At 69.8% G+C, this 12,354-nt stretch overlaps 2 protein-coding genes across 6 annotated transcripts; both read left to right on the top strand.

The window, feature by feature from the left end:
- Nucleotides 1–125: 125 nt before the first annotated feature.
- TMEM98 (transmembrane protein 98) lies at nucleotides 126–4,522 on the top strand. Of its 2 annotated transcripts, none has more exons than XM_068418843.1 (7): nucleotides 126–182; nucleotides 2,600–2,789; nucleotides 3,005–3,136; nucleotides 3,428–3,461; nucleotides 3,566–3,681; nucleotides 3,770–3,829; nucleotides 4,248–4,522. In XM_068418843.1, exons 2-7 carry the CDS (start codon nucleotides 2,659–2,661, stop codon nucleotides 4,450–4,452), a joined length of 678 nt encoding a protein of 225 aa, XP_068274944.1. In that variant the 5' UTR covers nucleotides 126–182; nucleotides 2,600–2,658; the 3' UTR covers nucleotides 4,453–4,522. The 2 variants fall into 2 exon arrangements, with proteins under 2 accessions (XP_068274944.1, XP_068274945.1); XM_068418844.1 differs by lacking the exon at nucleotides 126–182 and adding an exon at nucleotides 1,656–1,699.
- Nucleotides 4,523–6,284: 1,762 nt separating this feature from the next.
- On the top strand, nucleotides 6,285–12,314 carry GRN (granulin precursor). Of its 4 annotated transcripts, none has more exons than XM_068418722.1 (12): nucleotides 6,285–6,350; nucleotides 7,893–7,980; nucleotides 8,055–8,099; nucleotides 8,213–8,297; nucleotides 8,383–8,486; nucleotides 8,568–8,718; nucleotides 8,824–8,930; nucleotides 9,592–9,706; nucleotides 9,789–9,886; nucleotides 10,761–10,994; nucleotides 11,745–12,044; nucleotides 12,131–12,314. In XM_068418722.1, the coding sequence occupies exons 2-12, from the start codon at nucleotides 7,909–7,911 to the stop codon at nucleotides 12,248–12,250; spliced, it is 1,431 nt and encodes a 476-aa protein (XP_068274823.1). In that variant the 5' UTR covers nucleotides 6,285–6,350; nucleotides 7,893–7,908; the 3' UTR covers nucleotides 12,251–12,314. The 4 variants fall into 4 exon arrangements, with proteins under 4 accessions (XP_068274823.1, XP_068274824.1, XP_068274826.1 ...); XM_068418723.1 differs by lacking the exon at nucleotides 6,285–6,350 and adding an exon at nucleotides 6,355–6,432; XM_068418725.1 differs by lacking the exon at nucleotides 6,285–6,350 and adding an exon at nucleotides 6,383–6,413.
- Nucleotides 12,315–12,354: the final 40 nt, after the last annotated feature.

Here is a 12,354-nt window from a genome sequence, read left to right as displayed (position 1 = left end):
CACGAAGAAGAACCTCGGGGCCCCCTGCGGGGAGGGGCGGGGGCGGGGGCCGGGCCGGGGTCCCGGGGGGCGGCCCGGGGGCGGTGCCGGGCCCGGGGAGGGGGCAGAGGCCGGGCTGGGCCCCGCTCCGCGCCCCCCGCCCCGGCTCCATCTTGTGCGCGGCCGGCGCGGAGCGGCTCCAGGTGCGGGGGGGAAAGGGTCGGGGGGGGGGGTCCCTCCGCCCGGTCCCACCGAGCGGGGGGGAGAGCGTGACCCCACGGGGAGGGGCGGGAGGGGACCCCCGGGGCTGAAGGGGGCCCCCGGGACCGCGATGCCCCCCCTAGAGCCGTGCGGGACCCCCAGAGAGACACACACGCACACCCCCCCCCCCGCCCTGGGACCCCCGGAGCGACCGCCCCCCCCGAGGGCCGTGCGGGACCCCCTCAGCCCCGTACCCACCCCCCGGAGCAGCGACCCCCCCCTAGAGCCTCACAGGGACTCCCCGGACACCCCGCAGCAGCCACCCTCTCCAAACCCTCGCAGGGCCCCCCAGACCCCCCCATTAGCGACCCCATCCCCGAGCTTTACAAGGACCCCCCGGAACCCCCCAGCACCAAACCCCCCCCCAGGGCCCCCCCGGACCCCCCCCCATTAGCGACCCCCTCCCTGAGCCTTAGAGGGACCCCACAGACCCCCCCCCAGCAGCGACCATCCCCCCCAGCCTTACAGGGCCCCCCCCGCAGCACCCGCACACCCGACCCTCACAGGGCCCCCCCAGAACCACCCCCCAGCAGGGATTCCCCACCCCAAACCCTCGCAGGGCCCCCCCCCGACACCCCCCCAGCAGCAACCCCCTCCCTAGAGTCTCACAGGGCCCCCCCAAACCCCACCAGCAGCAACCAACCCCCCCAGACCCTCACAGGGCCCCCCAGGACCCCCCTCCCAGCAGCAAACCCCCCCCCGACCCTCACAGGGACCCCCCCCAGACCCCCCCCCATTAGCGACCCGCTCCCCAAGCCTTACAATGACCCCCCCAGGCCCCCCCAGCAGCAACCCCCACCCCCAGCCTTACAAGGACCCCCCAACACCCCCCCAGCGGCACCCCCCCCAAACCCTCACGGGGGCCCCCCTGCAGCCCCCCCCCACCAGTGCTCGGTACTTGAACGGGCAGGATCTGACCCCAACCCAACCAGGGGCAGGGACCCCCCCTCCAGGGCCGGGGGTTGGGGACCCCCCTGGTGCTGTCACACACTCCCCCGGGCTGTCACCCCCCCCGGGGCTGTCACACCCCCCTGGACCCCCCCAGGACCAGCCACCAAGGGGTTACGGCACAGAACCAGCTTTGGTGGCCAAAATCCTTCTTAAGACATTAATCGCAGTGGGAAAGGGGGGGGCGACAGGGCCACTGTGTCCCCCACCGCTGTCCCCAGTCCTGGGAGGGGGGGGGTGGTGGGGACAAGTGCCCCCAGCCTGGAAATTTAAGCCAAATCACTAAACCTGGCTTAAAATTCAGTGCGATTTAGGGGGGAATAAAACAGGGGGGGGGGTGCTGGGGAGTTTGGGGGGGGTGCTGGGGAGTTTGGGGGGGACCCCCCCGTGGGGGGCCCGGGCGTTAGTCAGGGTGCAAAGGTCGGAGCCGGCTGTTTGCACGGCGCGGCGCGGAAGTGGCACCGGCCCCGTGGTGTCCCTGGCCCCGGCGGTGGCTCCCGGCTGGCAGCAGGTAGGGAGGGCGGCGCTGGGTGCCCCCCACCCCGCTACCATGGGGGGGGATCCCGCTCCGGCCCATGTGGTGGCACGGGGGGGCCTGGCTGGCTCTGCCCCGGGCTGGTGTCCCCTGGGCCTGGTGTCCTGCTCCCTGTGGGGACGGGGACATGGGGGCCCTGCTGCTGCAGTGGGGAGGGCTGTGGGGGTCCCCATGGCCCCGTAGGGAGGGGGCTCTGGGGGTCCCCATAGAGACTGGCTGTGGGGGTCCTCATGGCCCCATAGGGATCAGACTCTGGGGGTCCCCATAGGGACGGGGCTCTGGGGGTCCCCACAAGGATGGAGCCCTGGGGGTCCCCATAGGGGTAGGGCTCTGGGAGTCCCTATAGGGACAGGGCTCTGGGGGTCTCCATGGCCCCATAGGGACCAGGCTCTGGGGGTCCCCATAAGGATCAGACTCTGGGGGTCCTCATGGTCCCATAGGGACAGGGCTCTGGGGGTCCCCATAGGGATCAGGCTCTGGGGCTCCCTGTGGCCCCATAGGGACCAGGCTCTGGGGGTCCCCATGGCCCCATAGGGACAGGGCTCTGGGGGTCCCCATAGGGATCAGGCTCTGGGGGTCCCCACAGCCCCGCATGGCCCAGACCTCGCTCTCCTGACCCCTGCCCCGTGTCACCGTGGCCGTGGTGGCAGGATGGGGGCAGCCGCCTACATCCCGTGGCCGAATCCTGCTCCACCCCACACCCAGCATCACCCCTTCTCCCCGGTGTCCCCCCCCCCAGGGTGACACTGCCTCTGGAAGGATCATCTGTGGGTGACACTGGGTCCTGGCCGGGCATTTTGGGGTGCAGGGAGGGGGGGAAGAGCATCCACGGGGTTCCTGACCCCTCCCCGGTCCCCCCCCCCCCCATCCCCGCAGACCCCGTCGTGCCAAGATGGCACCTGACGCCTGAGCCACCCCCGCAGCGGGGACCAGCCATGGAGACCGTCGTCATCGTGGCCATCGGCGTGCTGGCCACCATCTTCCTGGCGTCCTTCGTGGCGCTGGTGGTGGTCTGCCGGCAGCGGTACTGCCACCCCAAAGACCTCCGGCACCACTACGACACCAAGTGAGTGACCCCGTGGAGGTGGCATTGTCCCCATCCCCACTGGGCAAGGGGGGACGAGGAGGGACCCCAAACCCTGTGGGCTGGGTAAGATGCTGGGGACATGTCCACCATCATCGATGGGGCGATGCTGGGGACATCATCAAGGCGTTGTGGGGTGGGAGGGGAGCCTGAGGAGGTGGTCCTGTCCCCAGGGATGTCCCCTATGTCCCCAACAGACCTATCGTGGACCTGATGGGGACCACGGAGACGCCATCGGAGCCCTCGGAGCTGGAGCTGGATGACGTGGTCATCACCAACCCGCACATCGAGGCCATCCTGGAGAACGAGGACTGGGTCGAGGACGCCTCGTAAGCCTGTGTCCCCCCCCCAGTGTGCCCCGTGTCCCCCCTGCCACTGCTGGGGACCCCCGTATAGTGCCAACCCCCCCGTCATGGGGTGCAGGTAGAAGAGATGTGGGGGTCACCAAGCCGTGGCCGGTCCCAAGAAGGGCTGGTCCTCAAGCTGGTCTGTGGGTGGGGTTGTCCCCAAGGGTCTGGGGGACATGGGGTGTGAGCAGGCAGGTGGGGGGGAGAACATGGGGGACAAGGACGATGGCAGGGGGGGGTGGTCCGGATTCACACCCTCCTCCCTCTCCGCAGGGGTCTGGTGTCCCACTGCATCGCCATCCTGAAGGTGAGTCCAGGCGGTGGCACTGGTGGTGCTGGTGGCACCAGTGACAATGGTGACACCGAGCACCCACCCTGGCCCCACTCCTGTTGTCGTGTCCCCCTCCCCAGATCTGCCACACGCTGACGGAGAAGCTGGTGGCCATGACCATGGGCTCGGGCGCCCGCGTGAAGTCCCCTGCCAGCCTGGGTGACATCATCGTGGTGGCCAAACGCATCAGCCCCAGGTGACGGGGGGGGGGGGACATCGCGCGAGGCTCTGGGGAGGGGGTGTCACCGCGGTGTCCCCTGGGGTTGACGCCCTCCCGCTGGCAGGGTGGACGACGTGGTGAGATCCATGTACCCGCCGCTGGACCCCAAACTGCTGGACGCGAGGTGACGCTGGGGACACTCCTTGGGTGGGGGGACACCCATGGGTGGTGGCGGGGGGGACACCCATGGGTGGCAGGAGGGGGACACCAGTGTATGCCACGTAGGTGGTGACAACCACCGCGAGGTGACCCGGGAGGATGGGGAGGGGGGACCTTCACACCCCTGTGCTGCGGATGGGGAAACTGAGGCACGAGCCGTGTCCCCAGTGGCATGGAAAGGGGGGGAAGGTGACAAGGCCACCGTGTCCCCGCAGGGCGGCCGCGCTGGTGCTGTCGGTCGGTCACCTGGTGCTGGTGACACGCAGCGCCTGCCGCCAGCCTGCCACCCGCACATGGGGAAACTGAGGCATGAGCCATGTCCCTGGTGGCACAGAGAGCAGGGGCAAGGTGACAAAGGTGACAAGGCCACCATGTCCCCGCAGGGCGGCCGCGCTGGTGCTGTCGGTCAGTCACCTGGTGCTGGTGACACGCAGCGCCTGCCGCCAGCCCGCCGCCCGCCACTGGGTCGAGCGGTCGCTGGCGGCCGCCGAGGAGCACATGGCCGCACTGCGCCAGGCCGCCATGGCCACCGAGCCCGACCGGCCACCGGCCACCGAGCCCTTCCGCCAGGAGCAGTCGGCCATCTGACACCCGCCCCCCACCCCGCGATGGCAATAAACCCCCTGGGATGGCGGGGGGGTGTCCCCCCCCAATCATGGCGGGGGTCTCTGGGTCTGGCTCTGTGGTTTCTGGCTCTACGGGGCGGGGTGGGAGGGGATTCGGGGGGTGGTTCAGGGGGTTTGGAGGGGATTTGGGGGGGTCTGGTGGGGGGTTTGGAAGGGATTTGGGGGGGCTTGGGGGTTTGGAAGGGAGGTTCAGGGGTGGTTGGAGGGGATTTGGGGGGTTTGGAGGGGATTTAGGGGGGATTTGGGGGGGCTTGGGGGTTTGGCAGGGGGTTTAGGGGGGTTTGGCAGGGGGTTTAGGGGGGTTTGGGGGGTTTTGGGGGGGTTTCAGCAGTTTGGCAGGGGTTTGGGGGGGTTTGGAAGGGATTTGGGGGGGCTTGGGGGTTTGGAAGGGGCGTTCAGGGGTGGTTGGAGGGGAGTTGGGGGGTTTGGCAGGGGTTTAGAGGGGATTTGGTGGGGGAGTGGGGGTTTGGCAGGGGGTTTAAGGGGGTTTGGAGGGGATTTGAGGGGGTTAGCAGGGGGTTTTAGGGCGATTTGGGGGGTTTCGGGGGTTTGGCGGGGGGGTTTGGGATGGTTTAGAAGGGATTTGGGGGGCCTTGAGGGTTTGGCAGAGGGTTTATGAGGGTTTGGAGTGGATTTGGGGGGGTTTCAGGGGTTTGGCAGCAGGGTTATGGGGGTTTGGAGGGGGTTTGGGGGTTTAGCAGGAGCTTTAGGAGAGTTTGGGGGGGTTTGGCAGGGGGTTATGGGGGGGTTGGAGGGGATTTGGGGGGTTTGGAAGGGATTTGGGGTGGCTTGGGGGTTTGGAAGAGGGTTTAGGGGGGTTTGGAGGGGATTTGGGGGGGTTAGCAGGGGGTTTTGGGGGGTTTTAGGGGGATTTGGGGGGTTTTGGGGGTTTGGCGGGGGGGTTTGTGATGGTTTAGAAGGGATTTGGGGGGCCTTGAGGGTTTGGCAGAGGGTTTATGAGGGTTTGGAGGGGATTTGGGGGGGTTTCAGGGGTTTGGCAGCAGGGTTATGGGGGTTTGGAGGGGGTTTGGGGGTTTGGCAGGGGATTTGGGGGGGGTTTAGGGGGATTTGGGGGGTTTCAGGGCTTTGGCAGGGGGTTATGGGGGGGTTGGAGGGGATTTGGGGGAGTTTAGCATGGCGGTTAGGGGGGTTAGAGGGCATTTTGGTGGGCTTGGGGGTCTGGCAGGGGGTTTAGGGGGGTTTGGAGGGGACTTGGGGGGTGTGGCAGGGGGTTTTGAGGGGGTTTGGAAGGGATCTGGGTGGGTTTTAGGGGTTTGGCAGGGGATTTATGGGGGCTTGGGGGGGTTTGGCAGGGGGGTTGGAAGGGATTTGGCAAGGGGTTTTGGGGGGGTGGAGGGGATTTGGGAGGGTTTAGGAGGGTTTTAGGGGGATTTGGGGGTTTCAGGGGTTTGGCAGGGGGTTTGGGGGGGTTTGGAAGGGATTTGGGGGGGAGGTTGGGGGTTTTTATGGGGGGTTGGAAGGGATTTGGGGGGTTTGGGGGTCTGGCGGAGGGTTGGGGGGTTGCAGGGCCTTGGGGGGTTTGGCGGTGAGGGGTCGGGGGGGATTTGGGGGCGCTGGGGGCTGTTTGGGGCGGCCGCCCCCCCCCCGGGCTGCGGCCGGGCCGACTCATCGCACGGAGCCCCCGGGGGGGGGGGGGGCTGTGGTCATGTGGCCGCGTGTCACGTGACGGGGAGGGCGGGGTAAGGGGTGAGAAGGCGGTGCGCCCCGCCCCCTTTGCCCGAGTCAGCCAATGGGAGCGGGGCGGGGAGGGCGGTGAGCCAATGGGAGGCGGGGGGCGGGGCTTGCGGCTGGCCGGCACCGCGACCCTGGCGGCGAGGCCGGGATCGGGACCGGGAGCGGGTACGGGGGGGCCGGGGCGGGGGGGCACTGGGGGGAACTGGAGTCACTGGGAGGCACTGGGAGGTACTGGGAGCACTGGGAGGTACTGGCTGTCACTGGGAGGTACTGGGAGGTACTGGGGAGCACTGGGAGGTACTGGGAGCACTGGGAGGTACTGGGGGGCACTGGGAGCACTGGGAGGTACTGGGGGGCACTGGGAAGCACTGGGGGGCACTGGGAGGTACTGGGAGCACTGGGAGGTACTGGGAGGCACTGGGAGGTACTGGGAGCACTGGGAAGTACTGGGGGGCACTGGGGGAGCACTGGGGACACTGGGAATACTGGGATTCCCTGGGGGCACTGGGAGGTCCTGGGATTTCTTAAGAGGTCCTGCGGGGCACTGGGAGTCACAAGGGAGCACTGGGAGGCACTGGGGGTACTGGGAGGGAATCCTGAGGGCACTGGGAGGTACTGGGAAGCACTGGGAGACCCTGGGACATGCTGGGAAGCACTGGGAGTCCCTGGGACATGCTGGGGGACACTGGGGGTCACAGGGCGCTTTTGGGGGTGGTGGGAGATACTGGTGGGCACTGGGAGTCATGGGGGGTTCAGGGGGCACTGGGAGGTACTGGGAGGAACTGGGGATCACAGGGACCACTGGGTTTGGGCCCTCCGTGTCCCTGCGGGGGGGTCCCAGCCCTGCCCGGGGGGGTCCCGGGGCTGGGGGACAGCGGGGGGGGGGCTGTGGGGCCTGGGCCTGCCTCAGTTTCCCCCCTGGGTGGGAGCTGAGGGGGTGGGGGGGGAGCAGCACCCACCCCCTCCCCGTGGGGCACAGACACCCACGTGCACCCATAGGTGGGGGGGGGTCATGGCCACGTGGGGAAAGAGAAGTGAAAGTGATTGTGGAAGTGGGGGGGGAGCATGGGCTCGGCGGGGGGGTGCGGGGCAGCCCGTAGCACCCATGGGTGCTGTTCCGGGGGGGGTGCCCCCCCGCCAGCGGTGCTGCCCCCCCGTGCCGCGGGGTGATGGTATCGGGGTGCTGCGGGTGGCGGTTGGGGTGTCAGACACCGCAGCGGCCCCCCCGGCGTGTGTGGGTGCCCCCCCAGCACCCTGAAGGGGGGGGGCACTGGGTGATGATGGGGGGCTGCTGGGTGACGATGGGGGGGCTCTGGGTGACAATGGGGGGCACTGGGTGACGACGGGGGGGCTCTGGGTGACAATGGGGGGCTGGGTGGCGATGGGGGGCGCTGGGTGGCGATGGGGGGCACTGGGTGACGATGGGGGGTCTCTGGGTGACGATGGGGGGCCCTGGGTGGCAATGGTGGGGCTTTGGGTGACAGTGGGGGGGCTCTGGGTGATGATGGGGGGGCACTGGGTGGCGATGGGCTCTGGGTGACGATGGGGGGCACTGGGTGGCGATGGGGGGCTGGGGCTTTGCCAGCACCTGGCTGAAAGGGGAAGCGAGAGCCGGGGGGGGGGCGGGTGGGTGCTGGGGCCCCCCCACCCCTCGCTGAGTGGGGAAACTGAGGCACGGCGGTGCCGGGGGGGGGCCGCTCCCCGCAGGTGCCCCCCCAGCGCCATGAGGACCCTCGTGCCGCTGTGCCTGGCCCTGGCCGGCGCCGCAGCGTGGCTGCCGTCCCCCCCCACCCTGGTGAGTGCCCAGCGTCGGGGTGGGGGACAAGGGGGTGCCACCGCCCATGGGTGACCGCCCCCCTGTGCCCCCAGGTCCTGCCCGCCAGCCTCCCCAGAGCCAGCTGCCCACTGCTGGAGGTGACCCCCCCGCCGTGCCTCAGTTTCCCTCCTCTCTCTACCATTTGGGGGGGGTTTCCCCCCCCCTCAGCCCATGCCCACCCCCCCTTTTCCTCCCCCCCCCCCCCCCCCAGGCTGTCCCCTGCACTGGTGGCCACCACTGCTGTCCCCAAGGGTCCCACTGCAGCGCCGATGGTGAATCCTGCATCGTGTCCCCAGGTAGGGGGGGGGTGTCACATGTGGGGGGGTGACAGGACATGGAGGGGGGCACAGGGGTCCCTCACCCCGTCCCCGCTCTCCGCAGCCCCCCGTGCTGTCACCTGTCCCGACGGCCAGTCCGAGTGTCCCGACAATGCCACCTGCTGCGTGACGACCAGCGGCGCCTGGGGGTGCTGCCCCATGCCCCAGGTACAGGGGGGGGGGACACAGGGACACTGGTGGGGGGGACACATCCCGCTGCCACCCTGTGACGAGCGGGGGTGCCCGCAGGCGCTGTGCTGCGCCGACAAGGTGCACTGCTGTCCCCACGCCACCATCTGCGACCTGGCCCACGGGCGCTGCCTGTCCCCCCGCGGGGACACCGGTGACACCCCCCTGGGCACCCCCTTCCCCGCCTGGAAGCGCCAGCACCCAGTGCCAGGTAAGGGGGGTCCCTGTGGGGGGGGGGTGTCCCTCGCTGTGCCCCCACGGAGGGGGATGCGGAGGTGGGGACATGGTGACACTGGGGGGTGTGTCCCCCCCGCAGCAGCCCTGCGCCAGGTGCTGTGCCCCGACGGGCGCTCGGCGTGTCCCGACGGTGCCACCTGCTGCCACCTGCCCTCGGCGCAGTACGGCTGCTGTCCGCTGCAGAACGTGAGTGCTGCCCGCACCGGGCACCCCATACTGGGCACCCCACGCCACGCACCCTGTGCCAGGCACCCCACATTGGGCACCCTGCACTGGGCACCCCATGCTGGACACCCAGTACCAGACTCCCCCATACCGGGCACTCCACAGCCCATATTGATCACCCAATCCCAGGCACCCCACACTGGGCACCCAGTACCAGACCATCCCCGATGCCAGGCACCCCACACCGAGCACCCCATCCTGGGCACCCTGTCCCAGGCACCCCATACCCACAACCCCACACTGGGCACCCCATGCCAGGCACCCCCCCCATACCAAGCACCCCATCCTGGGCACCCTGCGCTGGGCACCCCCCACTGAGCACCCCAGGCGACCCATGCCAGGCCCCCAGTACCAGATACCCCCCCATACCAGGCACCCCATACCCACACCCCACACTGAGCACCCCATGCCAGGCACCCCACACTGGGCACCCAGTACGAGACCCCCCCGCGATGCCAGGCACCCCACACCGAGCACCCCATGCTGGGCACCCTGTCCCAGGCGCCCCATGCCATGCCCCTCCCATACCAGTCACCCCACAACAGCTGTTGGTGGCACTGCTGTCCCCCCCTCGGGGCGGGCAGGGCTCCGGCGGGCACCCATGGGTGCTGTCCCCGCGCAGGCCGTGTGCTGCGGGGATGGGCGGCACTGCTGCCCGCAGGGCACCGTCTGCGACCTCGAACGCTCCACCTGCACCTCGGCGGGCTGGGCACGGCCCCCCGCACCCCTGCCCAAAGGTGAGGACACCCCCTCTGCCACCCCCGGGGTGTGACCAGCCCCTGTGGGGACACCTGGCTCCCATTGTCCCCTTGTCCCCAGCTGGTGACGTGCGGTGTGACGAGCAGACGAGCTGCCCCGATGGCAACACGTGCTGCCGCCTGGCCTCGGGGGCATGGGGGTGCTGCCCGCTGGAGGAGGTATGGGGGGGGCTGTCCCCTGGGGAGGGGACAAGGGTGGGGGTCCCCTGTGCCCTCTGCGACAGGCAGATGTCCCCTGTCCCCTGGGTGGGATGAGGGCAGGTGTCCCCTGTCCCCCAGGGACAAGGACATGCTGGGGGTGCCAGCGGGGTGGGGGGTCAGGAAGGTGCCCCCCAAGGGGGGGCCATGGGGTAGGCTGAGACTGTGGGGGGACCAGGGTGTCTTTGGTGGGGGGACACAGCTTGAGGGACCCCGAGTGGCTCAGACAAAGGGCTTGGGGACATGGGGACATTCAGCAGGACGCTGCCACCTCCTGTGCCCCGGGACGGACCCACCCCTGCCTCCATGGGCGTCCCTGTGCCCTGGGGGGGACCCTGGCTGATGTCTCCTGTGCCCCAGGAGGGACCCTGGCCGATGTCCCCTCGCTCCTCGAAGGCCGAGGGCCGATGTCCCCTGGGAGGGGTGAAGCCGGGTGTCCCCTGTGCCCTGGGTGGGCTGAGGGCAGATGTCCCCTGTCCCCAAAGAGGGACAAGGCCAGGCCCGGGGCTCCCCATGTCCCACGGGGATGGGTGGGGTGACACCGGGGTCGTTTGCTGGTGCCACCCAGTCAGACCCCTCTCTGCTAACTGGGACCAGTTTGGGGCTCCAGTGGCGGGAGGTGATGGAGGGACACGAGGCCACCGGGACACTCGGGGACATCAGGGGGTGACGAGGGTGGTGGGTGTCCCCACGTCCCCCCCTCACCCATATGGGATGGGGGGCCAGGGGAGGGGGTGCAGTTTGTCCCCTGGTGTCCCCCAGGGTGGCTCTGGGGGGTCCCTGTGGGGCCAGACTGGGCTCAGACCTCCCCCCTTGTCCTTGTCCCCCCCCCCAGGCCGTCTGCTGCGATGACCACGTGCACTGCTGTCCCCAGGGCTACACGTGTGACCCCTCGGGGGGCAGCTGCCTGGACGGGGGGGGCACCCGCCTGCCCTGGCTGCGCAAGACCCCGGCGGTGGCGCGGGGACACGGGGGGGACGTGCGGTGTGACGAGGAGACGAGCTGCCCCCAGGGGAGCACGTGCTGCCGCCTGGCCTCGGGGGGCTGGGGGTGCTGTCCCCTGGAGCAGGTCTGGGGGGACACGGGGGGGGTCCCCAGGTGGGGACAAGGGCATGGGGGGGGTGTCAGTGGGGTGGGGGTACCAGGCTGAGAGCTGGCAGAGGGGACCAGGGTGTCCTTGGTGGGGGGGACACAGCTGGAGGGACCCCGAGTGGCTCAGACAAAGGGCCTGGGGACATGGGGACGCTCAGCAGGACGCTGCCACCTGCTGTGCCCTAGGACAGACCCACCCCTGCCCCGTGGGTGTCCCTGTGCCCTGGGTGGGACAGTGGCCGATGTCCCCTGTGCCCCAGGGGGGACCCTGGCTGCTGTCCCCTCGCTCCTCGAGGGCCAATGTCCCCTGTTCCCCTGGGAGCGGTGAAGCCGGGTGTCCCCTGTGCCCTGGGTGGGCTGAGGGCAGATGTCCCCTGTCCCCAAAGAGGTACAAGGCCAGGTGTGGGGCTCCCGATGTCCCACGGGGATGGGTGGGGTGACACCGGGGTTATTTGCTGGCCCCCCCCAGTCAGACCCCCCCTCTGCTAACTGGGACCAGTTTGGGGCTCCAGTGGTGGGAGGTGATGGAGGGACACGAGGCCACCAGGACGCTCAGGGACATCAGGGGGGTGACGAGGGTGGTGGGTGTCCCTTCCCCTCACCCATATGGGATGGGGGGGACAGGGGCCAAGGGAGGGGGCACAGTTTGTCCCCTGGGGTCCCCCAGGGTGGCTCTGGGGGTCCCGGGCTGGCCTCAGACCCCGCTTTGTCCTTGTCCCCCCCCCAGGCTGTCTGCTGCCGGGACCACCAGCACTGCTGTCCCCGCGGCTACACCTGCAACGTGGCCACCCAGAGCTGCGAGAAGCTACTGGCCCCCACCTCGCTGCTGCTGGCCCCCCCCGGCACCCCTCACCCCCCCACCCTGCTGCTGGCCCCCCCCGGCACCCCTCGCCCCCCCACCCCGCTGCGCCCCGCCAGCACCCATCCTGCTGCTGCCGTCCCCTGCGATGCCACCCGCTCCTGCCGGGGGGGGCACCGGTGCTGCCGGGGCCGGGGGGGCTCCTGGGGGTGCTGCCCCTTCGCCCAGGTTAGTTTGGGGTGCCAGGGTGGGGGTCTGGGTGCCATCACCCCCCCCGCCCCCTCATCCTCCTCATCCGCCTCTTGTCCCCACAGGGCTCCTGCTGCTCCGATGGCCGCCACTGCTGTCCCGGGGGGTCCCGCTGCACCGGGGGGGGCTGGGGGTGCAGCCCCCCGCGCTGGGACCTGCCTGCGCCCCGCAGGGGGCTGCTCTGATGTCCCCAAGGACCCCCCACCCCCCCCAGGGTGTCACCACCCCAATAAAAGGTTTCTAGGACAAGCCCCTGCCCCCTGGGTCCTTTGAGGGGGGGGAAACTGAG

Source organism: Nyctibius grandis, chromosome 26 (genome assembly GCF_013368605.1).
Source record: "Nyctibius grandis isolate bNycGra1 chromosome 26, bNycGra1.pri, whole genome shotgun sequence".
Lineage (NCBI taxonomy): Eukaryota > Metazoa > Chordata > Aves > Nyctibiiformes > Nyctibiidae > Nyctibius > Nyctibius grandis.
The sequence above is the reverse complement of the archived record's forward strand: the minus strand, read 5'-3'. Positions and strand labels throughout refer to the sequence as shown.

What these genes read in the sequence shown, in the direction of transcription:
- TMEM98 (XM_068418843.1), top strand. Translation starts at nt 2,659, where the DNA reads ATGGAGACCGTCGTCATCGTGGCCATCGGCGTGCTGGCCACCATCTTC. An exon ending in GCCAAACGCATCAGCCCCAG is followed by an intron (nt 3,682 to 3,769) that starts GTGACGGGGGGG and finishes TCCCGCTGGCAG; the next exon opens with GGTGGACGACGTGGTGAGAT. An exon ending in CCCAAACTGCTGGACGCGAG is followed by an intron (nt 3,830 to 4,247) that starts GTGACGCTGGGG and finishes ATGTCCCCGCAG; the next exon opens with GGCGGCCGCGCTGGTGCTGT.
- GRN (XM_068418722.1), top strand. Translation starts at nt 7,909, where the DNA reads ATGAGGACCCTCGTGCCGCTGTGCCTGGCCCTGGCCGGCGCCGCAGCG. An exon ending in GCGCCAGCACCCAGTGCCAG is followed by an intron (nt 8,719 to 8,823) that starts GTAAGGGGGGTC and finishes TCCCCCCCGCAG; the next exon opens with CAGCCCTGCGCCAGGTGCTG. An exon ending in CCCCGCACCCCTGCCCAAAG is followed by an intron (nt 9,707 to 9,788) that starts GTGAGGACACCC and finishes CCTTGTCCCCAG; the next exon opens with CTGGTGACGTGCGGTGTGAC.